The sequence below is a fragment of the Muscardinus avellanarius genome (assembly GCF_963383645.1).
Source record: "Muscardinus avellanarius genome assembly, chromosome: 10".
In the NCBI taxonomy this organism is placed as follows: Eukaryota; Metazoa; Chordata; class Mammalia; order Rodentia; family Gliridae; genus Muscardinus; species Muscardinus avellanarius.
In genome coordinates, this window is record NC_137796.1 from 90270532 (window position 1) to 90291327 (window position 20796).

Sequence of the window (20796 nt, forward strand, 5' to 3'; positions counted from 1 at the left end):
CGCGCCCTCTCGCTTCCTCCGGCCGCGGCCCCCTCCCCTTCCGCCTCGCGGCGCTGCCTCGCGCCCGCTCTCCTCGGTCCACCCCGGCACCGCGGGCCCCCGCCCGCCAACGGCGGGTCCCGCTCCCGGCCCCTCGCTCCGCGCTCTCCGGCGGGGACCGGCCCCGGGCCGTCTCCCTCCCTTCCCGCTAATTCCCCTTCCGGACGCTGCCATCATGCTGAAGCCGCAGCCGCCGCAGCAGAGCTCCCAGCCCCAGCAGCCGCCCCCCGCGCAACAGGCCGTGGCCCGCCGGCCCCCCGGCGGCGCCAGCCCCCCCAACGGCGGCCTCCCGGGCCCGCTGGCGCCCGCCGCGGCTCCCGCAGGGCCTCCCGCGGCCGCCTCTCCCTGCCTGGGGCCTGCGGCGGCCGCCGGCACCGGGCTCCGCCGCGCAGCCGAGGGCATCCTGGCGCCGCAGCCGCCGCCGCCGCCGCACCCGGAGAGGCCGGGGCCGGCCGCCATCGGCAGCGCCAGGTGAGCGGGGAGGGCTCGGGCGGCGGCGGCGGGGCTCGGCACGGTGCAGGGGCGCGGGGCCAGGCGGCCGCCCGCTCGCCTGGAAGCCGCGCTCGGCGGTCGGGGCCGGGCCGGAGACGGGCCGGGGCCCCGAGGGGAGGCGGGGCGCGTCCCGCCGGCGCCGTCGGAGCGGGGAGTTGGGGGGGGGCTGAGGCGGAGATCGGGGTCCCCGGCTCCATTGCCACGAAGGGTCTCGCGGTCCCCGGCGTCAGCCAATGGGGAGCCGGCCGCGGGAAGGGGTCCCCGGCCGTAGCCAATAGAGGGGGGCGCGCGGCCCATAGTTTAGCCAATGGGGAGGGAGGGACTTGGGCGAGTCGCTACCTCCCCCTTCCCGGGCTGGCCAGTAGGAGGGGAGCCGGGTGGGCGGGGGCGCGGAAGGAGGGTAACTGGGAGGACTGCGGCCGGGAACCTCCAGCGCGCGCGCCCCCTCCCCGTACGTGCGCGCGGATGCTGTCTTATGACCCGGGCATTCGCGTGCCCGGGTTACCCGTAGAGCAGGGGCTGGGAGAGCGCATGGAGGGGTTCGTCTGATAGTGTTGGTTGGATGAGTAGCGGACACCCCACTCGGTTTTCTCGCGCGCGCGTGTGTGTTTTAATGCGATTGAGTGGCGCAGGCGCAGTGGGTTCTGATCGCGGGGGGGGGGACCTTGAGAGGCCCGTGGGTTCTAGTGCGCAGGCGCAGACCGGGCGAGGCCTCCCGGCGGATGGCTTTTGCGGCTGCGCTGTCCCCCGGCCCCGCCAACGGCCCCCTCGTCGCCCTCCTCAACCGCCGGTTACATCAGCCATCGAGGAGCAGGGCTACCTGGCGATTGGTGACCCCTGCAGAGTGGGTAACAGGCTGAATGAGTGATGAGGGCGGTGGGGTGGGGTGTGAGAAACCCTTCTCCCAGGGTTTAGGGCAGAAGGCTGATGAAAGTGATTTTTTTTTTTAAGCCCCTGCTCCGGGGGTAATATGCCTGAGCTAAGTAGCTCTGCATCTGCGCTCCGCAGCTTTCACCTTCACATCTGGGCTGGGTTACTGATTGTCGAATACGGCATCATTTGTGTGTTAGATGAATGCAGCCCTAGCCTCTTGGGGAAGGTGGGAGCAGTTGACAGCCATTGTTGATTGAGGTCTTTTTTTTTTACTTCCATTTGGAGGAACGGTGTTCATTAGCGTTTAATGTCTATTCCTTTCTTCCTTTTTAAGGTGAGAATTTGAAAGTCATTCACATGATGTTTGGTTCTAGGATTTACTGATAACCACAGCATGTTTTCTTTCTTTTTTACAGGGGACAGAGCACAGGAAAGGGACCCCCCCAGTCACCTGTGAGTGCATTTTTCCTGTCATAAAGGCCTAAAAGACAAATATATGAAAATTCAGGACAGATCAGATGCAGAGATGGTTGAATGGGCTCATGAGGGGGGAGGCCCCCAACAAAGTAGATATGAGTAGTGTGGCCCTGTAGAAAGGGAGTGTTTGCTGGTTACTTTTTTATTTCTCTTTACTGTGTTACTGACAGGTGTTTGAAGGTGTCTATAACAACTCCAGGATGCTGCATTTCCTGACAGCTGTTGTGGTGAGTGAGGACTTAATCCCTACATTGTTTGAGGAAAGTATTGCATGTTTTCTGGACTTTCTCCTTTTCTTTTTACTAGGGCTCCACTTGTGATGTGAAAGTGAAAAATGGCACCACCTATGAAGGCATTTTCAAGACTCTGAGCTCAAAGGTTAGTTCAAATTAGCTTATTTTTGCTGCTGCAGAGGAGTAGGAGAGAATGAAGCTGAGGGATGTATATTGGGTGGCATGGGAACATGCTCTTAAATTGTTTCTGTGAAGCCACTTGTGGTGGCACATGCTTGTTAGCCTAGAACTTGGGAGTCTGAGGAAGAATGTAGGTTCATGGTCAGTCTCAGCAACTTAGGTCCTTTTAGAGTTTATTATTTTTTGCGGGTCTAGGATTGGAACCAAGGGCATTCGACCTACAAGCTATACCCTCTGTCCTGTCCTATCTATCTATCTATTTATTTATTTATTTATTTTTTGGTGGTGGTACTGGCGGTGGAACCCAGAGAATTTCTACCTCCGGGCTATACTCCCAGACGTATTTTATATTTTATTTGGAAACAGGGTCTCACTAAGTTGCTGAGAGCCTCACTAAGTATCTGAGGCTGGCTTTGAACCTGTTCGATCCTCCTGACTCAGCCTCCCAAGCGCAGGGATTACAAATATGCGCCACCACACCTGGCTTCCCTGCCCCCCCCCATAAAATTTTTCTATTTTGGCGGGTTTGGGGATGGAACCCAGGGGCATTTGACCTCCGAGCCACACCCCTGCCCTATTTTTATTCTTTATTCTTTATTTTGAAACAGGGTCTCACTAAGTTGCAGAGTGCCTCACTAAGTAGCTGAGGCTGTCCACGAACTGCAATCCTCAGGTCTCAGCCTCCTGAATCCTGGGATTATAAGCATGCGCCACGTTGGCTTTATTTTTGAAACAGGGTCTCAACTAAGTTCCCGGGGACGCACTGAGTAGCTGAGGCTGTCCATGAACCATGGTCCTCCTTTCTCAGGCTCCCAAATGCTAGGATTTAAGGTTTTTTAAACTGTGCGTGTAGCTGGGCATGGTGACCCACACTTGTAATTCCAGTACTTAAGGGGCTGAGACAGGAGGATGGCAGGTTTGTGGTCACGTCGGCTACTTAATGAGGCCCTCTGCAACTTAGACCCTGTTTCAAAATAAAGAATTAAAAAAAAAAGGACAGGGGTGTAGCTTTGAGGTAGAATGTCCCTGAATTCCATCTTCAGTACCACGAAAAGCAAACTAAAACTTCATGATGGTGCACAACTGTAATCTCGGTATTTGGGAGACAGACAGGAGGATTTCGGGTTCCAGGCCAGTCTTGGCCATTTCACCAGGTCCTCAGCAACTTAGTGAGACCCTGTTTCACAGTAGAAAATAAGACTAGGGATATAGCTCAGGTAGAACACCCCTGGGTTCAGTCCCCAGTATCATTAAAAAAAGAAGCCCAGCATGTGGTATGGGCTTGTAATCCCAGCATTTGGGAAGCTGAGATATATTAGGATCATGGTGAGGATAGCCTCAGCTACTTAGTGAGGCCCTTTGCAATTCAATGAGACCCTGTTTCAAAATAGAGAATGAGCCAGGCGTGGTGGCGCACGTTTGTAATCCCCGCGCTTGGGAGGCTGAGACAGGAGGATTGTACGGGTTCGAAGCCAGCCTCAGCTACTTAGGCTTTCAGCAACTTAGTGAGACCCTGTTTCCAAATAAAATAAAGTAATAAAAAAAAAAAAGGTTTGGAAGTATAGCCTGGAGGTAGAAAGCCTCTGGGTTCCACCCCTAGTACCACCAAAATAGAGAATAAAAAGCCAGGCGTGATGACGCACGCTTGTAATCCCTGTGCTTGGGAGGCTGAGACAGAAGGATCGGACAGATTCAAAGCCAGCCTCAGCTACTTAGGCTCTCAGCAACTTAGAAGACCCTGTTCCAAATAAAATATAAAATAGGTCTAGGAGTATAGCTTGGAGGGAGAAAGCTTCTGGGTTCCACCCCCGTACCACAAAAGAAAAAAAAAAAAACCTAGGACTGGGGGTATAAATTGGAGGTAGAATACCCCTGGGTTCCATTCCCAGTACAGACTTAAAATTTTGAAATTGCCAAACATGGTGGCACATATTTGTAATCTCAGTACTGAGAGGCTGAGACAGAAGAATTGCAGGTTTGAAGCCAGCCCCAGCAACTTGGGTGAGACCCTTTTTCTAAGTAAAACAAGCAAAGGCTAAAGCCAGCCATGGTGCACACTTGTAATCCAGCATTTGGAAGGCTGAGACAGCAGAATCGAAGTTTGAGACTGTTTCAAAATAAAGAATAAAGCTGAGTGTGGTGGCGCACGCTTGTCATCCCCGTGCTTGGGAGGCTGAGACAGGAGGATCACACAGGTTCGAAGCCAGCCTCAGCTACTTAGGCTCTCAGCAATTTAGTGAGACCCTGTTTCCAAATAAAATATAAAATAGGTCTGGGAGTGTAGCCCAAAGGTAGAAAAGCCCCTGGGTTCCACTCCCAGTTAACCCCACACACCAACACAAAAAGAATAAAAACTAGGGCTGGGGGTGTAGCTTGGAGGTAGAATGCCCCTGGGTTCAGTCCCCAGTACTGTGGGGAAAAAAAAACACAAGAGCGAGCTGTGTTGACCTGAGTGTCATTCCTTGCCTGCCTGCCTGCCTGCCTGCCTCTGTCTGTCTGTCTGTCTGTCTGTCTGTCTCTGTGTCTGTCTCTCTCTCTCTCTCTCTCTCTCTCTCTCTCTCTCTCTCTCTCACGCACGCACGCACACACCTAGAGGTAGAATATTTGGGTTCTATCCCCAGTACTACACACAAAAAATTAATTTATTTTGGTACTAAGGATGGAATCCAGGGGCATTCTAAGAATCTTTAAACTACACCCCAGCCTGATTTTATTCTTTAATTTATATTTATTTTTTGGTTTTTGGTGGTAATGGATTAAAAGCATGTGCTGCCACACCTGGCTGAAATTTAAGTTGAAGACTTTGCTAAGTTCTGTGACTGGTACTGGTTTTGAGAAGATAATGTACTTGAGAAAATGGTGTTAGGGGAAAGTTTATAAAGGGTTAAGAGAGATGGGAGTACTTTTCACACACCTGATACTGACCCTTGGGTGTTGGATTGGGGTTTTTGTAGTTTGAACTAGCGGTAGATGCTGTGCACCGGAAAGTGTCTGAGCCAGCAAGTGGCCCTCGTCGGGAAGACATTGTGGACACCATGGTGTTCAAGCCAAGTGATGTCATGCTTGTACACTTCCGAAATGTGGACTTCAATTATGCTACTAAAGGTATTGGGGGTTCTGGTTGTGGCAGCACATGCTTCTAATTCCAGGATTCGAAGGCTGGGATAGGAGGATGGGAGGTTCTTGGCCAGCATCAGTAACCTAGTGAGGCTGTCAGCAGCTTAATGAGACCCTGTTTCCAAATTAAAAAGGGCTAGAAGTGAAGCTCAGAGATAGAATGTTCTTGGGTTCAATTTCTAGTACTACTAAATAAATAAATAAACTGAATGGATTCGGCTAGGCTATTGTGTCAGATTCTCTGTATGAGCAGAGGGAAGTTTGTGTGCAGGTAGAACATGTTGACTTTTTTGCTTTACCCTACCTCTTTATCTGAGGGAGATGGTCAAATATTTCTTGAAAATGTGTCTTGAGCTGGGTGTGGTGGCGCATGCTTGTAGTCCCCGCGCTTGGGAGGCTGAGACAGGAGGATCGCACAGGTTCGAGGCCAGCCTCAGCTACTTAGGCTTTCAGCAACTTAGTGAGACCCTGTTTCCAAATAAAATAGGTCTGGGACTATAGCCCAGAGGTAGAAAGCCTCTGGGTTCCACCCCCAGTACCACAAAAAAAAAAAAAAGAAAAGAAAAGAAAATGTGTCTTGAGAGCCAGGATTGGTGGGGGCACACCTGTAATCCCAGTATTTGGGAGGCTGGCACAAGAGGATCACAGGTTTAAAATCGCCTTAGCAACTTGGCAATACTGTGTTTCAAAATAAACATTTTTTTAAAAGGGATATAGCTTCAAGGTAGAAGTCCTCTGGGTTCAATACCCAGGACCAAAAAAAGAGAATGTGTTTTGAGGTCTAATTTATGGTAGGATAAATTCTGGCCTGTGTTGTGGTTCTTAATATTTTCCTGGTTAGTTTTCAACTTAACTTTTTTTTTTAACTGTTAAAGTCAGGGTTTTAATACTCTGGCCCACTCTTCGCCCCTCATAAACGTAGATACTCTGAATCTGGGTTTCGTAAAACTTCTCTTTGTTTTGAACTACTGATGAGGGAGGGAATGGGGGTGAAGGTGAGGGGAAAGAAAACCATCAAATATCACCTGATTCCTAGTCTTCCACTCTGCCCACAGACAAGTTCACTGACTCGGCCATAGCCATGAACTCGAAGGTGAACGGGGAGCACAAAGAGAAAGTGCTTCAGCGCTGGGAGGGCGGCGACAGCAACAGCGATGACTATGACCTCGAGTCTGACATGGTACAGTGTCTTTCCCTGAGAAGTAGGCAACCAGAATGGGCGTTGTTGGCTGGTTCATTATTGGAACCAAGAGCTGATTCTTGGAAATGAGGGAGGAAATACTGTTGCTTGTTGATGGTGGTGAAATAACAAGTACAGGACAGAATACTCCCCAAAATGGACGTTATCTCGATGGCATTTGTTTTTTTTCTCCAATATAACAAAGTATAAGCAAGATTGACGACTGTGTACTTAGGCCTGTTTTCCTTCTAAACACAAGTGCTTGAGACCATAAAGATAAAACAGGGCTGGGGTAGAAAGCCTCTGGGTTCAATCCTCAGTACCACAAAACAGGAACAAAAAGCAGTACTTGAATGCATTTTAAATCTCATAAGTGGATGCATTTTTGTTTTGGTATGTTTAATGCGTATAAAAAACTGCTTTTCTTAGTCAAGCGTGGTGGCACACGCCTATAATCCCAGGACTTGGGAGCCTGAAACGGAAGGATTAAAGGTTCACAGCCAGCCTCAGCTACTTAGGCATCCCATATTTTAGACCCTGTTTAAAAAAGCTGGGCGTGGTGGTGCACGCTTGTAATCCCAGCATTTGGGAGGCTGAGACTGGAGGATTACAGTTCGCGGCCACCCTCAGCTACTACTTAGGCCCTTTTCAACTCAGTGAGACCCTCTTTCAAAATAATAAAAAGTAGGGCTGGGGGTGTCTCCCGGAGGTAGAATGCCCCTGGGTTCCATCCCCACTACCGCGAAAAAAAAATGGGGTTGGAATATAGCTTTGAGGTAGTATTCCCCTGGGTCCAATCCCCAGTAATGCAAAAAAACAAAACTTTTGGCTGTTTGAAATTTTAACGTTGATATATAGGTTAGGTATATTTTTAACTGTATACATGCATACCATATTGTTGCTTTACTGATCTTTGGTTTGTTGCCATTATTTTGCTATTAAAAATAGTGCCTGAAGCTGGGCGTGGTGGCGCACGCTTGTAATCCCAGCATTCAGGAGGCGGAGACGGGAGGATCGCGGTTTGAGGACAGCCTCAGCTACTTAGCGAGGCCCTTCACAATTCAGTGAGACCCTGTTTCAAAACAATAAACGACTAAAATATAGGGCTGGGAGTGTGGCTTGGAGGTAGAATGCCCCTGGGATCTATCCCTAGTACTGCTAAAAAATAGTGCTTTTGAAGCCAAACTGGGTGATGCACGCTTGTAATCCCAGCACTTGGGAGGCTGAGACATGAGGATCACAGTTTGAGCACAGCCTCAGTTACTTAGGCCCTTTGCAACTCAGTGAGATCCTACTTCAAAGTAGAGAATAAAAATAGGGCTGGGGCCAGGCGTGGTGACGCACGCTTGTAATCCCCGGGCTTGGGAGGCTGAGACAGGAGGATCGCATGGGTTCGAAGCCAGCCGCAGCTACTTAGTGAGGCTCTCAGCAACTTAGTGAGACCCTGTTTCCAAATAAAATATAAAAAAGGTCTGGGAATATAGGCCAGAGGTAGAAAGCCTCTGGGTTCCACCCCCAGTACCACCAGAAAAAAAAAATAGGGCTGGGGGTGTAGCTTGGAGATAGAATGCCCTGGGTTCCATCCCCAGACCTGCAAAAAAAAAAAAAAATTATATATATATATAATCAGGTGTCTGGGAGTGTAGCCCGGAGGTAGAAGGGTTTCCAGGAACCCCAGTACCACCAAAAAAAAAGTAAAAAGGGCTAGGGGTGTAGCTCAGAGGTAGAATGTGCCCCTAGGTTCAAACCCCAGTATCCCTAGACACACACCAAAAAAAACTACTTCACAGGCTTGATGCCAGCCTCAGCAACTTAGTGTGAGGCGCTCTCAACAGTTTAGCGAGACTGTTTTTAAATAAATGGGGCTGGGAGTTTAGTCCAGAGGTAGAAGGCCCCTGGTTTCCATCCCCAGTGCCACACACACAATACTACCTGCCAGGTGTGGTGATACACACCTGTTATCCCAATACTTGGGAAGGAGACAGTAGGATGGCAGGTTTGAAGCCAGCCTCACCAACTTAGCAAGACTCAGCAGTCTAGTGAGACTGCTTCAAAACAAAAAAAATATAAAGGCCTGGGAGTGTAACTTGAGGTAGTGTCCTGAGTTCAGTTCTTCATAACCCCTACACACTGCCTTATTAGACTTTTGAATATGCATTCCCTGTGTATGGGTAGTTGTTTTTTTTTTTTTTTTTTTTTTTTTTGTCTTTAGAGGTTTAAACCTACGGGCTGGTTAATTTTTGGACTTTTCAGTTTTACTAGTTATTGGTGTGTGCTGCAAATTGGCAGTACTGGTTAATACTAGACATATCCCTATTTTTCCATTCTTGGTTTGGTTACATTTTATTTTATTTTATTTATTTATTTATTTGCGGGTCTGGGGATGGAACTCAGGGGCATTCTACCTCCGAGCTACACCCCCTGCCCTATTTTTTATTCTTTATTTTGAAACCGGGTCTCACTGAGTTGCAGAGGGCCTCACTATGTAGCTGAGGCTGTCCGCGAACCGCGATCCTCCGGTCTCAGCCTCCCAAATGCTGGGATTACAAGCATGAGCCACCACGCCCGGCTCTGGTTACATTTTAAAGGTTTTAACCTTTTCCTTGCTTGGCTTTAAAAATCATCTCCCCCCTCACTAGTCCAATGGATGGGATCCCAATGAAATGTTCAAGTTCAATGAGGAGAACTATGGCGTGAAGACCACCTATGATAGCAGTCTCTCCTCCTACACGTGAGTGTCCTGATGCTCTTTCCCAGATGGTGCTGCTTGGGGTGTGGGTCACCAGTAGAACTCGGATCCCTAGGTGGAATGTAGTTTTGCACATACCTTTCTGGATATCTGCATGTCCCTCACCTGACTTGCCCTGTGAACTGCTCCTTCAAAGGTTTTCTGATTGCAGCCCAGTGCATGGAATTAACTGCTGCTTGTCCATTGACCCACATCCTTTCTTTAGAACATAAAACAGCCTCTGATTTAGGATGTGCCTGGTGATTTTCCTGAGACCCTGTAGATACCCAATGATTTTTTTTTCTTTCCTGGTCTGGGGATGGAACCCAGGGGCATTCGACCTCTGAGCTACACCCCCTGCCTAATTTTTTATTCTTTATTTTGAAACCGGGTCTCACTGAGTTGCGGAGGGCCTCACTAAGTAGCTGAGGCTGTCAGCGAACTGCGATCCTCCAGTCTCAGCCTCCCGAATGCTGGGATTACAAGCGTGCGCCACCACGGCCGGCACCCAATGAATTTATACTGTCTGGGGGCTATACCTCAGTGGTAGTATTTGTCTAGCATGTGCAAGGCCCTGGGTTCGATACCCAGCCCTGAAAAAGAAAAAAATTGAATTATTTAAAGGATTAAGTACCTTGTGTACATGAACTGTCTATAAGACTGATAGGAATGTTTTTCCTTTTCCTCCTCTTCCTGGTATTGGGGTGGTGGTGGTCTATGGGTATTCTCTTAGGGTGCCCTTAGAAAAGGACAATTCGGAAGAGTTTCGTCAACGGGAGCTGCGTGCAGCCCAGTTGGCTCGAGAGATTGAGTCCAGCCCCCAGTATCGCCTGCGGATCGCTATGGAGAATGATGACGGTCGCACTGAAGAGGAGAAGCACAGTGCAGTCCAGCGGCAGGGGTCAGGGCGGGAAAGCCCCAGCTTGGCATCCAGGTAATTGCTGGGGCAGCCAGGAGTGTTGGGGCTTGTAGTAGGGTCCAGGGCCTGGGCTAAGAGCTTTGTACAACATGGGTAAACCTCACCACCATCTTTAAAGGCTTATACCTAGTTATTCCTAATTTTTGTAAGTTAACAGATTGAAGGCTAGAATCTGGATGTGGTGGCACATGCCTGTAATCCTAGTACTTGGGAGGCTGAGACAGGAGGATTGCAGGTTTAAGGCCAGTCTCAGCCACTTAGTGAGACCCTGTTTCAAAATTAAAAAGGATTAGGAGAGCTGGGTGTGGTGGCGCACGCTTGTTATCCCCACACTTGGGAGACTGAGACAGAGGATCGCGCAGGTTCAAAACCAGCCTCGCTGGCTTAAGAGACCCTGTTTCCAAATAAAATATAAAATAGGTCTGGGAGTGTAGCCCGGAGGTAGAAGGGTTCCATCCCCAGTATTACCAAAAAAAAGTCTGGGTGTGGTGGTGCAAGCTTGTAATCTTAGTGCTCGGGAGGCTGGGACCGGAGGATCTGGGTTGTGGCCAGCTTCAGCGACTTAGTGAGGCCCTCTGCGATTTAGACCCTGTTCAAAATAAAGAATAAAAAAATCAGGCTGGGGGTTTGCTCAGAGGTAGAATGACCCTGGGTTCAATCCCCAGCATCACACACAGGATTGGGAGAGGCTGGGTGTTGTGGTGCATGCTTGTAATTCTCATGCTTGGGAGGCAGAGACAGGATTGCTCAGGTTCGAAGCCAGCCTTACTGGTTTGTGGCCAGCTTCAGCGACTTAGTGAGGCCCTCTGCGACTTAGACCTTGTTTCAAAATGATGGCGGTTGCACTGAAGAGGAGAAACACAGTGCAGTCCAGCGGCAGGGATCCGCGCGGGATATCCTGTTTCCAAGTAAAATATATACAATAGGTCTGGAGCCGGGCGTGGTGGCGCACGCTTGTAATCCCAGCATTCGGGAGGCTGAGACCGGAGGATCGAGGTTCACGGACAGCCTCAGCTACTTAGGCTTCTGCAACTCAGTGAGACCTGGTTTCAAAATAAAGAATAAAAAATAGAGCAGGGGGTGTGGCTCAGATTGAATGTCATTAGGTTTCATCCCTAGACCTGCAAAAAATAGGTCTGGGAGTGTAGCCCGGAGGTAGAAGGGTTTCATCCCCAGTACCATCCCCCCAAAAAAGGATTGGGAGTAAACGAGGCGTGTTGGCGCCTGCTTGTAATCCCAATACTCAAGAGACTGAAATAGGAAGATCACAGGTTTGAAATCAGCCTCAGAAACTTGGGCCTTATTTCCAATTAAATAAAATTGGGCTGGGAGGGGTGTAGATCATAGGTAGAATGATTGTTCAATTTCCAGTGCAAAAACAAAAAGAAAGGACTGGGAATAAGCTCGGAGAGAGAATAAATGCCCCCTTGGGTTCAATCCCCAAAACGAGATTGATTTGCAATAAGGCTAAACTGTTTAATGCTTACAGAAATGAAATTGAACTGTGTTGGCATCTTGTGAGAGCTCCATCTTGAGCAGCATCTTACCTTACGCGTCAGGAGTGGTAGAATTGTGGAGCACTGACCAGGTTGTTGGGTTAGGGTTCATGTGATATTAAGGCCAAAAGCCTGTAGTCACAAAGCATTTAACTGAAATAGATAGTAGGCATTATGTCGGCAGTTTGCTTTAGGTTGTCAAAATGTGGAGTTTTTTTTTTTTCCCTTGGTGCCACTGGGGGTCAAACCCAGGGCCTCATGCTAGGCAAGTCTCCAACCTAAAAGATGTGGGTTTTGTAGCTAACTACTGTTACTTGAACTCTTTCCTCAGGGAGGGGAAGTATATCCCTCTGCCTCAACGAGTACGGGAAGGTCCCCGGGGAGGAGTTCGATGCAGCAGCTCTCGGGGTGGTCGGCCTGGCCTTAGCTCTCTGCCACCTCGTGGCCCTCACCATCTTGACAGTAGCAGCCCCGGCCCCGGTTCTGAGGCACGTGGTATCAATGGAGGTGAGTTGTGAAGCAGACCTGGAGTAGAGAAGGGATGGAAAGAAGTTGGGAAGGGTAATTGAAAGGACATAGCTGGAGGCTGATGCATCGGTGGTGATGTAATAGCAATTGCGCTCTTTTCTTCTATTAAAAAAAACTAGGACCTTCCCGCATGTCCCCCAAGGCACAGCGGCCTGTGAGAGGTGCCAAGACTCTGTCTTCACCCAATAGCAGGCCTTCTGGAGAAGCTTCTGTTCCACCTCCTGCAGGTAAAGCCTCAGTAATGTAGGATGAAGAAATGGGTAGGATATTGTGTAGAGAATTAAATATATTGGATGGAATGCCAGCATGGGAGATAGGTTGAAGATAAATCTTCAAGCGGGGGGGGGGGGATTGGATTTATCCTTTGGTGGAAAGCATTTTTCACTTTACCTAGTGCAGAAATCTACCCTGGTAATCAATGGTTGTCGTTGACTGGCAGGAATTTTGTTTATATTTGAATTTGTTGCCAGCACTTTAAAAATTGAATTCAAGCCGGGCGGCATGGTGGCGCATGCTTGTAATCCTAGCGCTTAGGAAGCTGAGACAGGATCGCATAGGTTCGAAGCCAGCCTCAGCTACTTAGTGAGGCTCTCAACTTAATGAGACCCTGTTTGCAAATAAAGTATAAAATAGGTCTGGGAGTGTAGGCTGGAGATAGAAAAGCCCCTGGGTTCCACTCTCAGTACCACCAAAAAAAAAAAAAAGAGTTCATATAATCACAGAGGCTGGGCATGGTGGTGCGTGCTTATCCTAGCACTTGGAGGCTGAGACAGGAGGATTGCAGGCTCAGAGGACATCCTCAGTAACTTAGGCACTGTTTCAAAATAAAGAATGAAATAGCCGGGTGTGGTGGCGCACGCTTGTAGCATTCGGGAGGCTGAGACAGGAGGATTGCGGTTTGCGGACAGCCTCAGCTACTTAGGCCCTTCGCAACTTAGTGAAACCCTATTTCAAAATAAAAGAATAAAAAAAAAATAGGGCAGGGGCTGTAGCTCGGAGGTCAAATGCCCCTTGGTTTCATCCCCATACCCACAACAACAACAACAAAAAAATGAAAGAGCTGGTGTGGTGGCACATGCTTTTAATTCCAATACTTGGAGGATTGAGATAGAATCGGACGTTTGCAGCCAGCCTCAGCTACTTGGGTGCTCTGCAACTTAGACCTGTTTAAAAATAAAGAATAAAAAATAGAGCCAGGCAATGCAGTGGTGCATGCTTGTAATCCCAGTGGTTGGGAGGCTGAGACAGGAGGATCACACAGGTTTGAAGCCAGCCTCGGCTACTTAGGCTCTCAGCAACTTAGACTGTTTCCAAATAAAGTATAAAATAGGTCTGGGAATATAGCCCATAGGTAGAAAAGCCCCTGGATTCTACCCCCCCAGTACCACACAAAAATGATAGAGGTGGGGGTATAGCTCAGAGGCAGGTTGCCCCTGGGTTCCATCCTTAATACCACAACCAACCAAAAAAGTCATAGAGAGCGGGTGTGGTGGTGCACACTTGTAATTCCAGCATTCGGGAGGCTGAGACCAGAGGATCATGGTTCGCGGACAGCCTCAGCTACTTAGGTCCTCCGCAACTCAGTGAGACCCTGTTTCCAAATAAAGAATAAAAATAGGCCAGGGGGTGTAGCTCGGAGGTCAAATGCCCCTGGGTTCCATCCCCAGACTCACACACAAAAAAGTCATAGAAAATTTTCTTTGTTACTTTTTGGTACTAAGGATGGAATCTAGGGACATCCTACCTCTGAGCTACATCCACAGTTGTATTTTATTTTTAGCTTTTGAAATGGTCTCACTTAAGTCGTAGCCTTGTTAAGTTGCTGAGGCTGGCTATAAACCTACAGTCCTCCTTTTTCAGCCTCCCAAGTACTGGGATGACAAGTATGTGCCACTATGCCTGGCTTCCAATTTCTCCCCTTTTTTGCGGTGCTGGGGATGGAACTCCAGGGCATTCTGTCACTGAGTTGCAAAGGGCCTCGCTAAGTAGCTGAGGCTGTGAACTACATTTCTTCTGTCTCAGCCTCCAAATTCTGAGATTTCAAGCTTGTGTCACCAGCCCAGCTTCAGGGTTGTGGGGTTTTGTTTTTTTTTTTTTTTTTTTGGTGGTACTGAAGAGCATTCTACCTCCAAGTACATCCCAGCCCTATTTTATTGGTTTATTTGTGGTACTGGAGATGGAACCCCCAGGGGCATTCTACCTCCCCAGGGGCAGCTACATCCCCAGCCCTATTTTTCATTTATTTTGAAGCAGGGTTTCACTGAGTTGCAACCGGCCTCACAAGTAGTGACTGAGGCTGTCCTTGAACCGTGATCCTCCTACCTCAGCCTCCCAAATGCTGGGATTACAAGTATGCACCACCACATGCAGCCCAGCCTCAATTTCTTTTCAAACACAGAAAGTTCTGCCAAGACGGATCCTGCTTTACTACATAGTGTTAGCTGGCTGGTACATAATTATGACTGCCCTTTTAAACATTCTAGTCTTAGGCCCATGAAGCTATTTATCTGCTTATTACCTGCTTTGGTTTTTTTAGACACTTAATTTTGTGACCCAGGGTATAGTAAAACGTAAACTTTTGGGGTTTAGTAAGTTCCCTGTGTTCACTGCTTATTGACTAGCACTAACCATTGTACAGCTCTCCCTTTTCTTCCAGTGGGCAGGATGTACCCTCCACGCTCTCCCAAATCTGCTGCCCCTGCCCCAATCTCTGCTTCCTGCCCTGAGCCTCCCATTGGCTCTGCAGTGGCAACATCTTCGGCCTCCATCCCTGTGACATCGTCAGTTGTGGATCCTGGAGTGGGCTCCATTTCCCCAGCATCCCCAAAGATTTCACTGGCCCCTGCAGATGGTAAGAGCCAGGCGGTTGAGTTTTGTGGATGATGATAAGTGTGGTTCTGGACAGGAGGACCTTCAGGTACCTTTTCCTCTTTCCCTGTTCAGTAAAAGAACTTCCAACTAAGGAATCTGGCAGAACTCTGGAGCCCCAGGAGCTGGCCCGGATAGCTGGGAAAGGTACATGTTGGTTTGTTCTGTCTGGGTCTGGGGTCCCTTTGTTGAGGAAAGTGTCAGGAACTGTGTGTTGGGATTCAGATGTAGGCATTGTCTTGTCTGTCAGCCTTCTGGTCCTAATTTCTCTTTCAGGAGTCCTTTTTTTCTCCTTTGGTGTGGCATTGGGGGTGGAACCCAGGGGCATTCTACCTCCAAGCCATACCCCTACCCCTATTTTTTTATTCTTTATTTTGAAACAGGGTCTCACTAAGTTGCAGAGGGCCTTGGTAATAGCTGAGGCTGGCTGCTAACCTGCAATCCTTTTCTTAGTCTCCCAGGTACTGGGTTTACAAGAGTGTACCACCATGCCTGGCTCTTACTCAGGATTCTTGAGAGTTTCTCGTGCTTCCTTGGTTTCTTTTCTTCTGGGCTGCTAGCACTTAGTAGTGATCTCTGGAAAAGCAGTATTATATACAGGCGTGATGGCACACTTCTGTAATTCCAGTACTTGGGAGGCTGAGACAGGAGGCTTATAGGTGTGAGAACAGCCTCAGCAAGTAGCGGAGATTTTTTTTTTTTTTTTCCCAGTACTGGGGATGGACCAGGGGCATTCTACCCAAGTACACCCCTACCTCTATTTATTTATTTATTTATTTATTTATTTATTTATTTATTTATTTATTGGTGGTACTGGAAGTACAACCCAGGGGCTTTTCTACCTCCGGGCTATACTCCCAGACCTATTTTATATTTTATTTGGAAACAGGGTCTCACTAAGTTGCTAAGAGCCTAAGTAGCTGCGGCTGGCTTTGAACCTGTGTGATCCTCCTGTCTCAGTCTCCCAAGCTCTGGGATTAAAAACGTGCACCACCACACCTGGCTTTAGTCTTTATTTTTTGAAACAGGGTCTCACTGAATTGTAAAGTGCCTTGCTGAGTAGCTGAGGCTGCCTGTGAACCACAATCCTCCAGCCTCAGCCTCCCGAATGTTGGGAATACAAGCGTGCACCACCACACCCGGCTGAGAGCCTATTGTAGAGCAAATACAGGGCTGCGGCTATAGCTCGGGTAGAACTAGCCCCTGGATTCAGTCCCCAGTAGTTCTCCCTCCCCGACACACACACAATGTTTATTTATTTTTTTCACTGTCTGCTTGTAGTCCCTGGCCTTCAGAACGAACAGAAGCGATTTCAACTAGAAGAACTAAGAAAGTTTGGGGCCCAGTTTAAGGTGAGTGAAGTGTGGGGATGTGCTAGATACTGGCAGGATGCTTGGGTGTGTTGAGAATTAGGGAAGAGGTAGAGGGCCAAGTAGGAGAAATGGTTTGGGCAAGGCTGACAGGAAGCAGGCCTGGGTCTTGGACCAAACAGTACAGTATGTGTGTCTGTCTCATTCCAGCTTCAGCCCAGTAACTCCCCTGAGACCAGCCTGGATCCTTTTCCTCCCCGGATCTTAAAGGAGGAGGCCAAAGTGAAGGAAAAGGAGGTTGATAGTCTATTGACATCAGAGTCCATGGGGTCCCCGGTCTCCTCTAAGACGGAATCTGTATCGGATAAGGAGGACAAACCACCCCTGGCACCAGCAGGAGGTGCTGAGGGGCCAGAGCAGCCCACACCCCCTTGTGCAAGCCAAACTGGCAGCCCCCCTGTGGGTCTCATCAAGGGAGATGACAAAGACGAGGGCCCTGTTGCTGAGTAAGTGGAGCAGGGAGTTGCGGGGATGGTGGGTGATGAGGGGCAAGCCATGAGGGGCTTACTATATTTTTCTCTTACAGACAAGTAAAGAAATCTACGTTGAACCCCAATGCCAAGGAATTCAATCCTACAAAGCCTCTTCTCTCTGTGGTGAGATGGGACAGGAGGATGTGGACTTGGGTTTCTGTGGGGGAGACTTGGTGGAGAGGAGAGCATGTAATTGCAGTATCCTGGACCGTCTGGCAGTACAGGGAGACTATAAAAGTGCAGAATAGCAGCAGCTGGACAGGTTAGAGAAAGAGTCAAAACTCAGGGTTGGGTGATAAGGGATCCTGAGAAGGTGTTGATGGTTTTCTCTGATCATTTTGTTTGGGCCAGCTAACTCTGCTTAACCCCTATGCTTATGTATGAGTCCAGCTGTTTAATCTCTGCCTGTTTCCTCACTTTTTTTTTTTTCCTTTTTTCTTTTTGCGGGTCTGAGGATGGAACCCAGGGGCATTTGACCTCTGAGCTACACCCCCTGCCCTATTTTTTATTTTGAAACCGGTCTCACTGAGTTGCAAAGGGCCTCACTAAGCCTTCCAAATGCTGGGATTATAAGCATGCGCCACCATGCCCGGCTCTCACCTATCATTTTTGAATACCCATTTCAGGGTTTGATGGGAGACTTAAGAAAAAATGCAGAATGTATTAGGCATACAGCAATCTGAATGCTAACTGTGATTATATGCAAGACTGGGGTAGGCATGGGATACAGAAATAAAATGTCCTGCCTTGTCTCTTACAGAACAAATCCACCAGTACCCCAACTTCTCCAGGGCCCCGGACTCATTCAACTCCCTCCATCCCGGTGCTGACAGCAGGCCAGAGTGGGCTTTACAGCCCCCAGTATATCTCCTACATACCTCAGATCCATATGGGACCAGCTGTGCAGGTAAGTAGGAGAGCCTGGGTGGCTTAGGGTAGAGGGGGTGGGTAGTCGAGTGGGCTGAGGGACCAGGTTAGGCCTGTTCTGGGCATTTGTAAGCAGCCTGTTAAGCCTTGTCTGTGTTCTTGTCCCCAGGCATCTCAGATGTACCCATATCCTGTATCCAATTCGGTGCCTGGGCAGCAGGGCAAGTACCGGGGAGCAAAAGGTGAGCAAGGTGGGGAAGCGCAATTGATAGGGCTGCCTGGTGCCTCTTGGCAGATGGAGCTTGAGCTCTGCACTGCTTTTTTCCCCCAGGCTCCCTTCCCCCTCAGCGCTCGGACCAACACCAGCCAGCCTCAGCTCCTCCCATGATGCAGGCCGCTGCTGCTGCTGGCCCACCGCTGGTGGCTGCCACACCTTACTCTTCCTACATCCCCTACAACCCGCAGCAGTTCCCAGGCCAGCCTGCCATGATGCAGCCTATGGCCCACTACCCCTCACAGGTGACTGGGGCATGGGCAGGAAGGGGGAAGCAGAGCCTCTCCAAGGACCCACCCATCTCCATCTCCATGACTTGGGAGCTGGGCCTGGGGCAGGTGGTTTGGGCCGCTGCAGGTGGGTGGTGTTCGACTTGGGTTCAAATAAGGTAATTGTGCCTAGGCTCAAGCAGTGCTGTGTTCCCATTGACCTATGCTCACCTCTTTCCCATCAGCCGGTGTTTGCCCCCATGCTTCAAAGCAACCCTCGCATGCTGACGTCGGGTAGCCATCCCCAGGCCATTGTGTCATCGTCCACTCCTCAGTACCCTTCTGCAGAGCAGCCTACCCCGCAAGCCCTGTATGGTGAGTCCTGCTTGCCCCCCCCCCTTGCTCTGGGCTGTACTTCCTGGCCCCTTTTGGTGGTGCTCAGCGCTGGTTCTTTCCTTCCTGTCATAGCCACTGTTCACCAGTCCTATCCACACCATGCCACGCCGCTCCATGCCCACCAGCCGCAGCCGGCCACCACGCCCACTGGGAGCCAGCCGCAGTCCCAGCATGCGGCCCCCAGTCCCGTCCAGGTGCCTGCCATGGGAGATCTGAGTGGTTGGGGTAGGAATGGATAGCTGGAAGGAGAGGGATAGAGCTGGGAGTTGTTCCTCGGTGGAGAGATCAGGGGGCAGTGGGTGGTTGGCATGATATGAGAGATGGAGTGGCACTCAAACGCTTTTCCTCTTCCACACAGCACCAGGCGGGGCAGGCCCCACACCTGGGCAGTGGACAGCCTCAGCAGAATCTGTACCATCCAGGGGCCCTGACAGGCACGCCGCCCTCTCTGCCGCCGGGACCTTCTGCCCAGTCCCCTCAGAGCAGCTTCCCCCAGCCAGCCGCTGTGTATGCCATGCATCCCCACCAGCAGCTTCCCCACGGCTTCACCAACATGGCCCATGTTACCCAGGTAAGGGCCTAATGGTCTGTTTGCCTGAGAAAGTGAGCCAGAGGACAGCATGGGGCTCTCATTCCAGAGACCATGGTTCCATATCTGCCAGAATGCCCCCCCCCACACACACACTAGAATTCTCAGAGCCCATCTTGAACTTTTGTGGCAACGCTCAGCTTCTTTTTGTTCTTCACAGGCCCATGTCCAAACTGGAATCACAGCAGCCCCGCCCCCTCACCCTGGGGCTCCCCACCCGCCCCAGGTGATGCTGCTGCACCCACCCCAGAGCCATGGGGGGCCCCCCCAAGGCGTGGTGCCCCAGAGTGGGGTGCCTGCACTCTCAGCTTCCACACCCTCACCCTACCCCTACATCGGACACCCCCAAGGTGAGCAGCCTGGCCAGGCGCCTGGATTTCCAGGAGGAGCCGATGACAGGATTCGTGAGTTCTCGTTAGCTGGGGGAATTTGGCATGGAAGAGCTGAGGGGCTGCAGGTGGGGCAGGATGCACGGGTTCTGGGTGGGGAGTGAGGGGTCTTGGAGGCAGGGCTGTCCCACAGGGCGCCCGCCGACCTGCACCTGTCTGTGAAGTATGTAGGGTGGGCAGAAGCCACAGTCGCCGCCGCCAGGGGCTTGCTCCTGGCTCTGTCCTTTGCTTCCCTCCGTCCTCGCTCAGTTGTGATCCAGCAGCCCCCCTCCCCACTGCCTCCCCAGCTCTCAGTGACCCCGACTGTCTCCTGACTTAGCCGAGGTAAGGTCAGCGCAGCAGACAGGGCCAGACTGGGGTGTGGGGGGCTGAGCTGGGCACACGAGTAAGGGCTCTGGCTTACTGGGAAACAGCGATTGACCTGTGCTTCTGACAGCCCCATGAGACACCTTGAGGAGGCCGCTCCTACCCACACACCCCGCACCCCCTGGACGCATTGATGAAGGGACAGCTGCTTGGGTTCTAATGCTCCTGCTCTCTTCTCTTTCCCCTCCAACCAGTTCAATCTCATCCCTCCCAGCAGCTCCCCTTCCACCCCCCGGGGAACTGAAGATTGTCCTGGCCGCGACCTGAGACCTCCATGAGTGGAGGGAAGAGTGATCTATGTCTCTTCCCCCAGCAGCTCGGACCAGTCCCAGCCCCCCAACCCCCCCTTTCCCCGGGGGAGCTGGGGAATTCCTGCCAAGCACCTTGAATGGGAGGGGCCTCAAAGTGGGCAGGGCCAGGGTTCAGCAGGGGTGGGGGGTTTCTGCTCCTCCCCTGCCTGTTCCCACCCAATCTTGCCCTCCCATCCTCTCATCTATTCCCCTGCTGGAGACGGAAGATCTTTTATTTTCTATTATTTATAACCTCAGACTTGGGCCCCCTGTTCTATCTTTCCCATTAACTTGAGTGATCTGCGTGAGAGACAGATTCCCCACAAGGATGGTTGGACAAGGACTTTTACTTTTTATTACATAAAAATATTAAAAAAATAAATAAAAAAATAAAATTTTAAACTAACTTAACCCGCCTATAGTTTGCTCTTTGGAGATGAGAG

The 20796-nt window shown here is 50.3% G+C and overlaps 1 protein-coding gene across 24 annotated transcripts; it reads left to right on the forward strand.

Moving 5' to 3' along the window:
- Positions 1–214: 214 nt before the first annotated feature.
- On the forward strand, positions 215–20330 carry ATXN2L (ataxin 2 like; the record flags this gene model as incomplete). Of its 24 annotated transcripts, none has more annotated exons than XM_080702286.1 (23): positions 215–510; positions 1821–1857; positions 2052–2108; positions 2188–2259; positions 5249–5399; positions 6467–6591; positions 9231–9322; positions 10053–10253; positions 12066–12241; positions 12382–12489; positions 14901–15113; positions 15206–15277; positions 16412–16482; positions 16651–16946; positions 17027–17096; positions 17734–17880; positions 18010–18082; positions 18172–18359; positions 18569–18698; positions 18792–18913; positions 19078–19290; positions 19469–19712; positions 20281–20330. In XM_080702286.1, the coding sequence occupies 23 exons, from the start codon at positions 215–217 to the stop codon at positions 20328–20330; spliced, it is 3204 nt and encodes a 1067-aa protein (XP_080558412.1). The 24 variants fall into 24 exon arrangements, with proteins under 24 accessions (XP_080558412.1, XP_080558396.1, XP_080558392.1 ...); XM_080702270.1 differs by having other exon boundaries at positions 19469–19658; XM_080702266.1 differs by having other exon boundaries at positions 14919–15113.
- Positions 20331–20796: the final 466 nt, after the last annotated feature.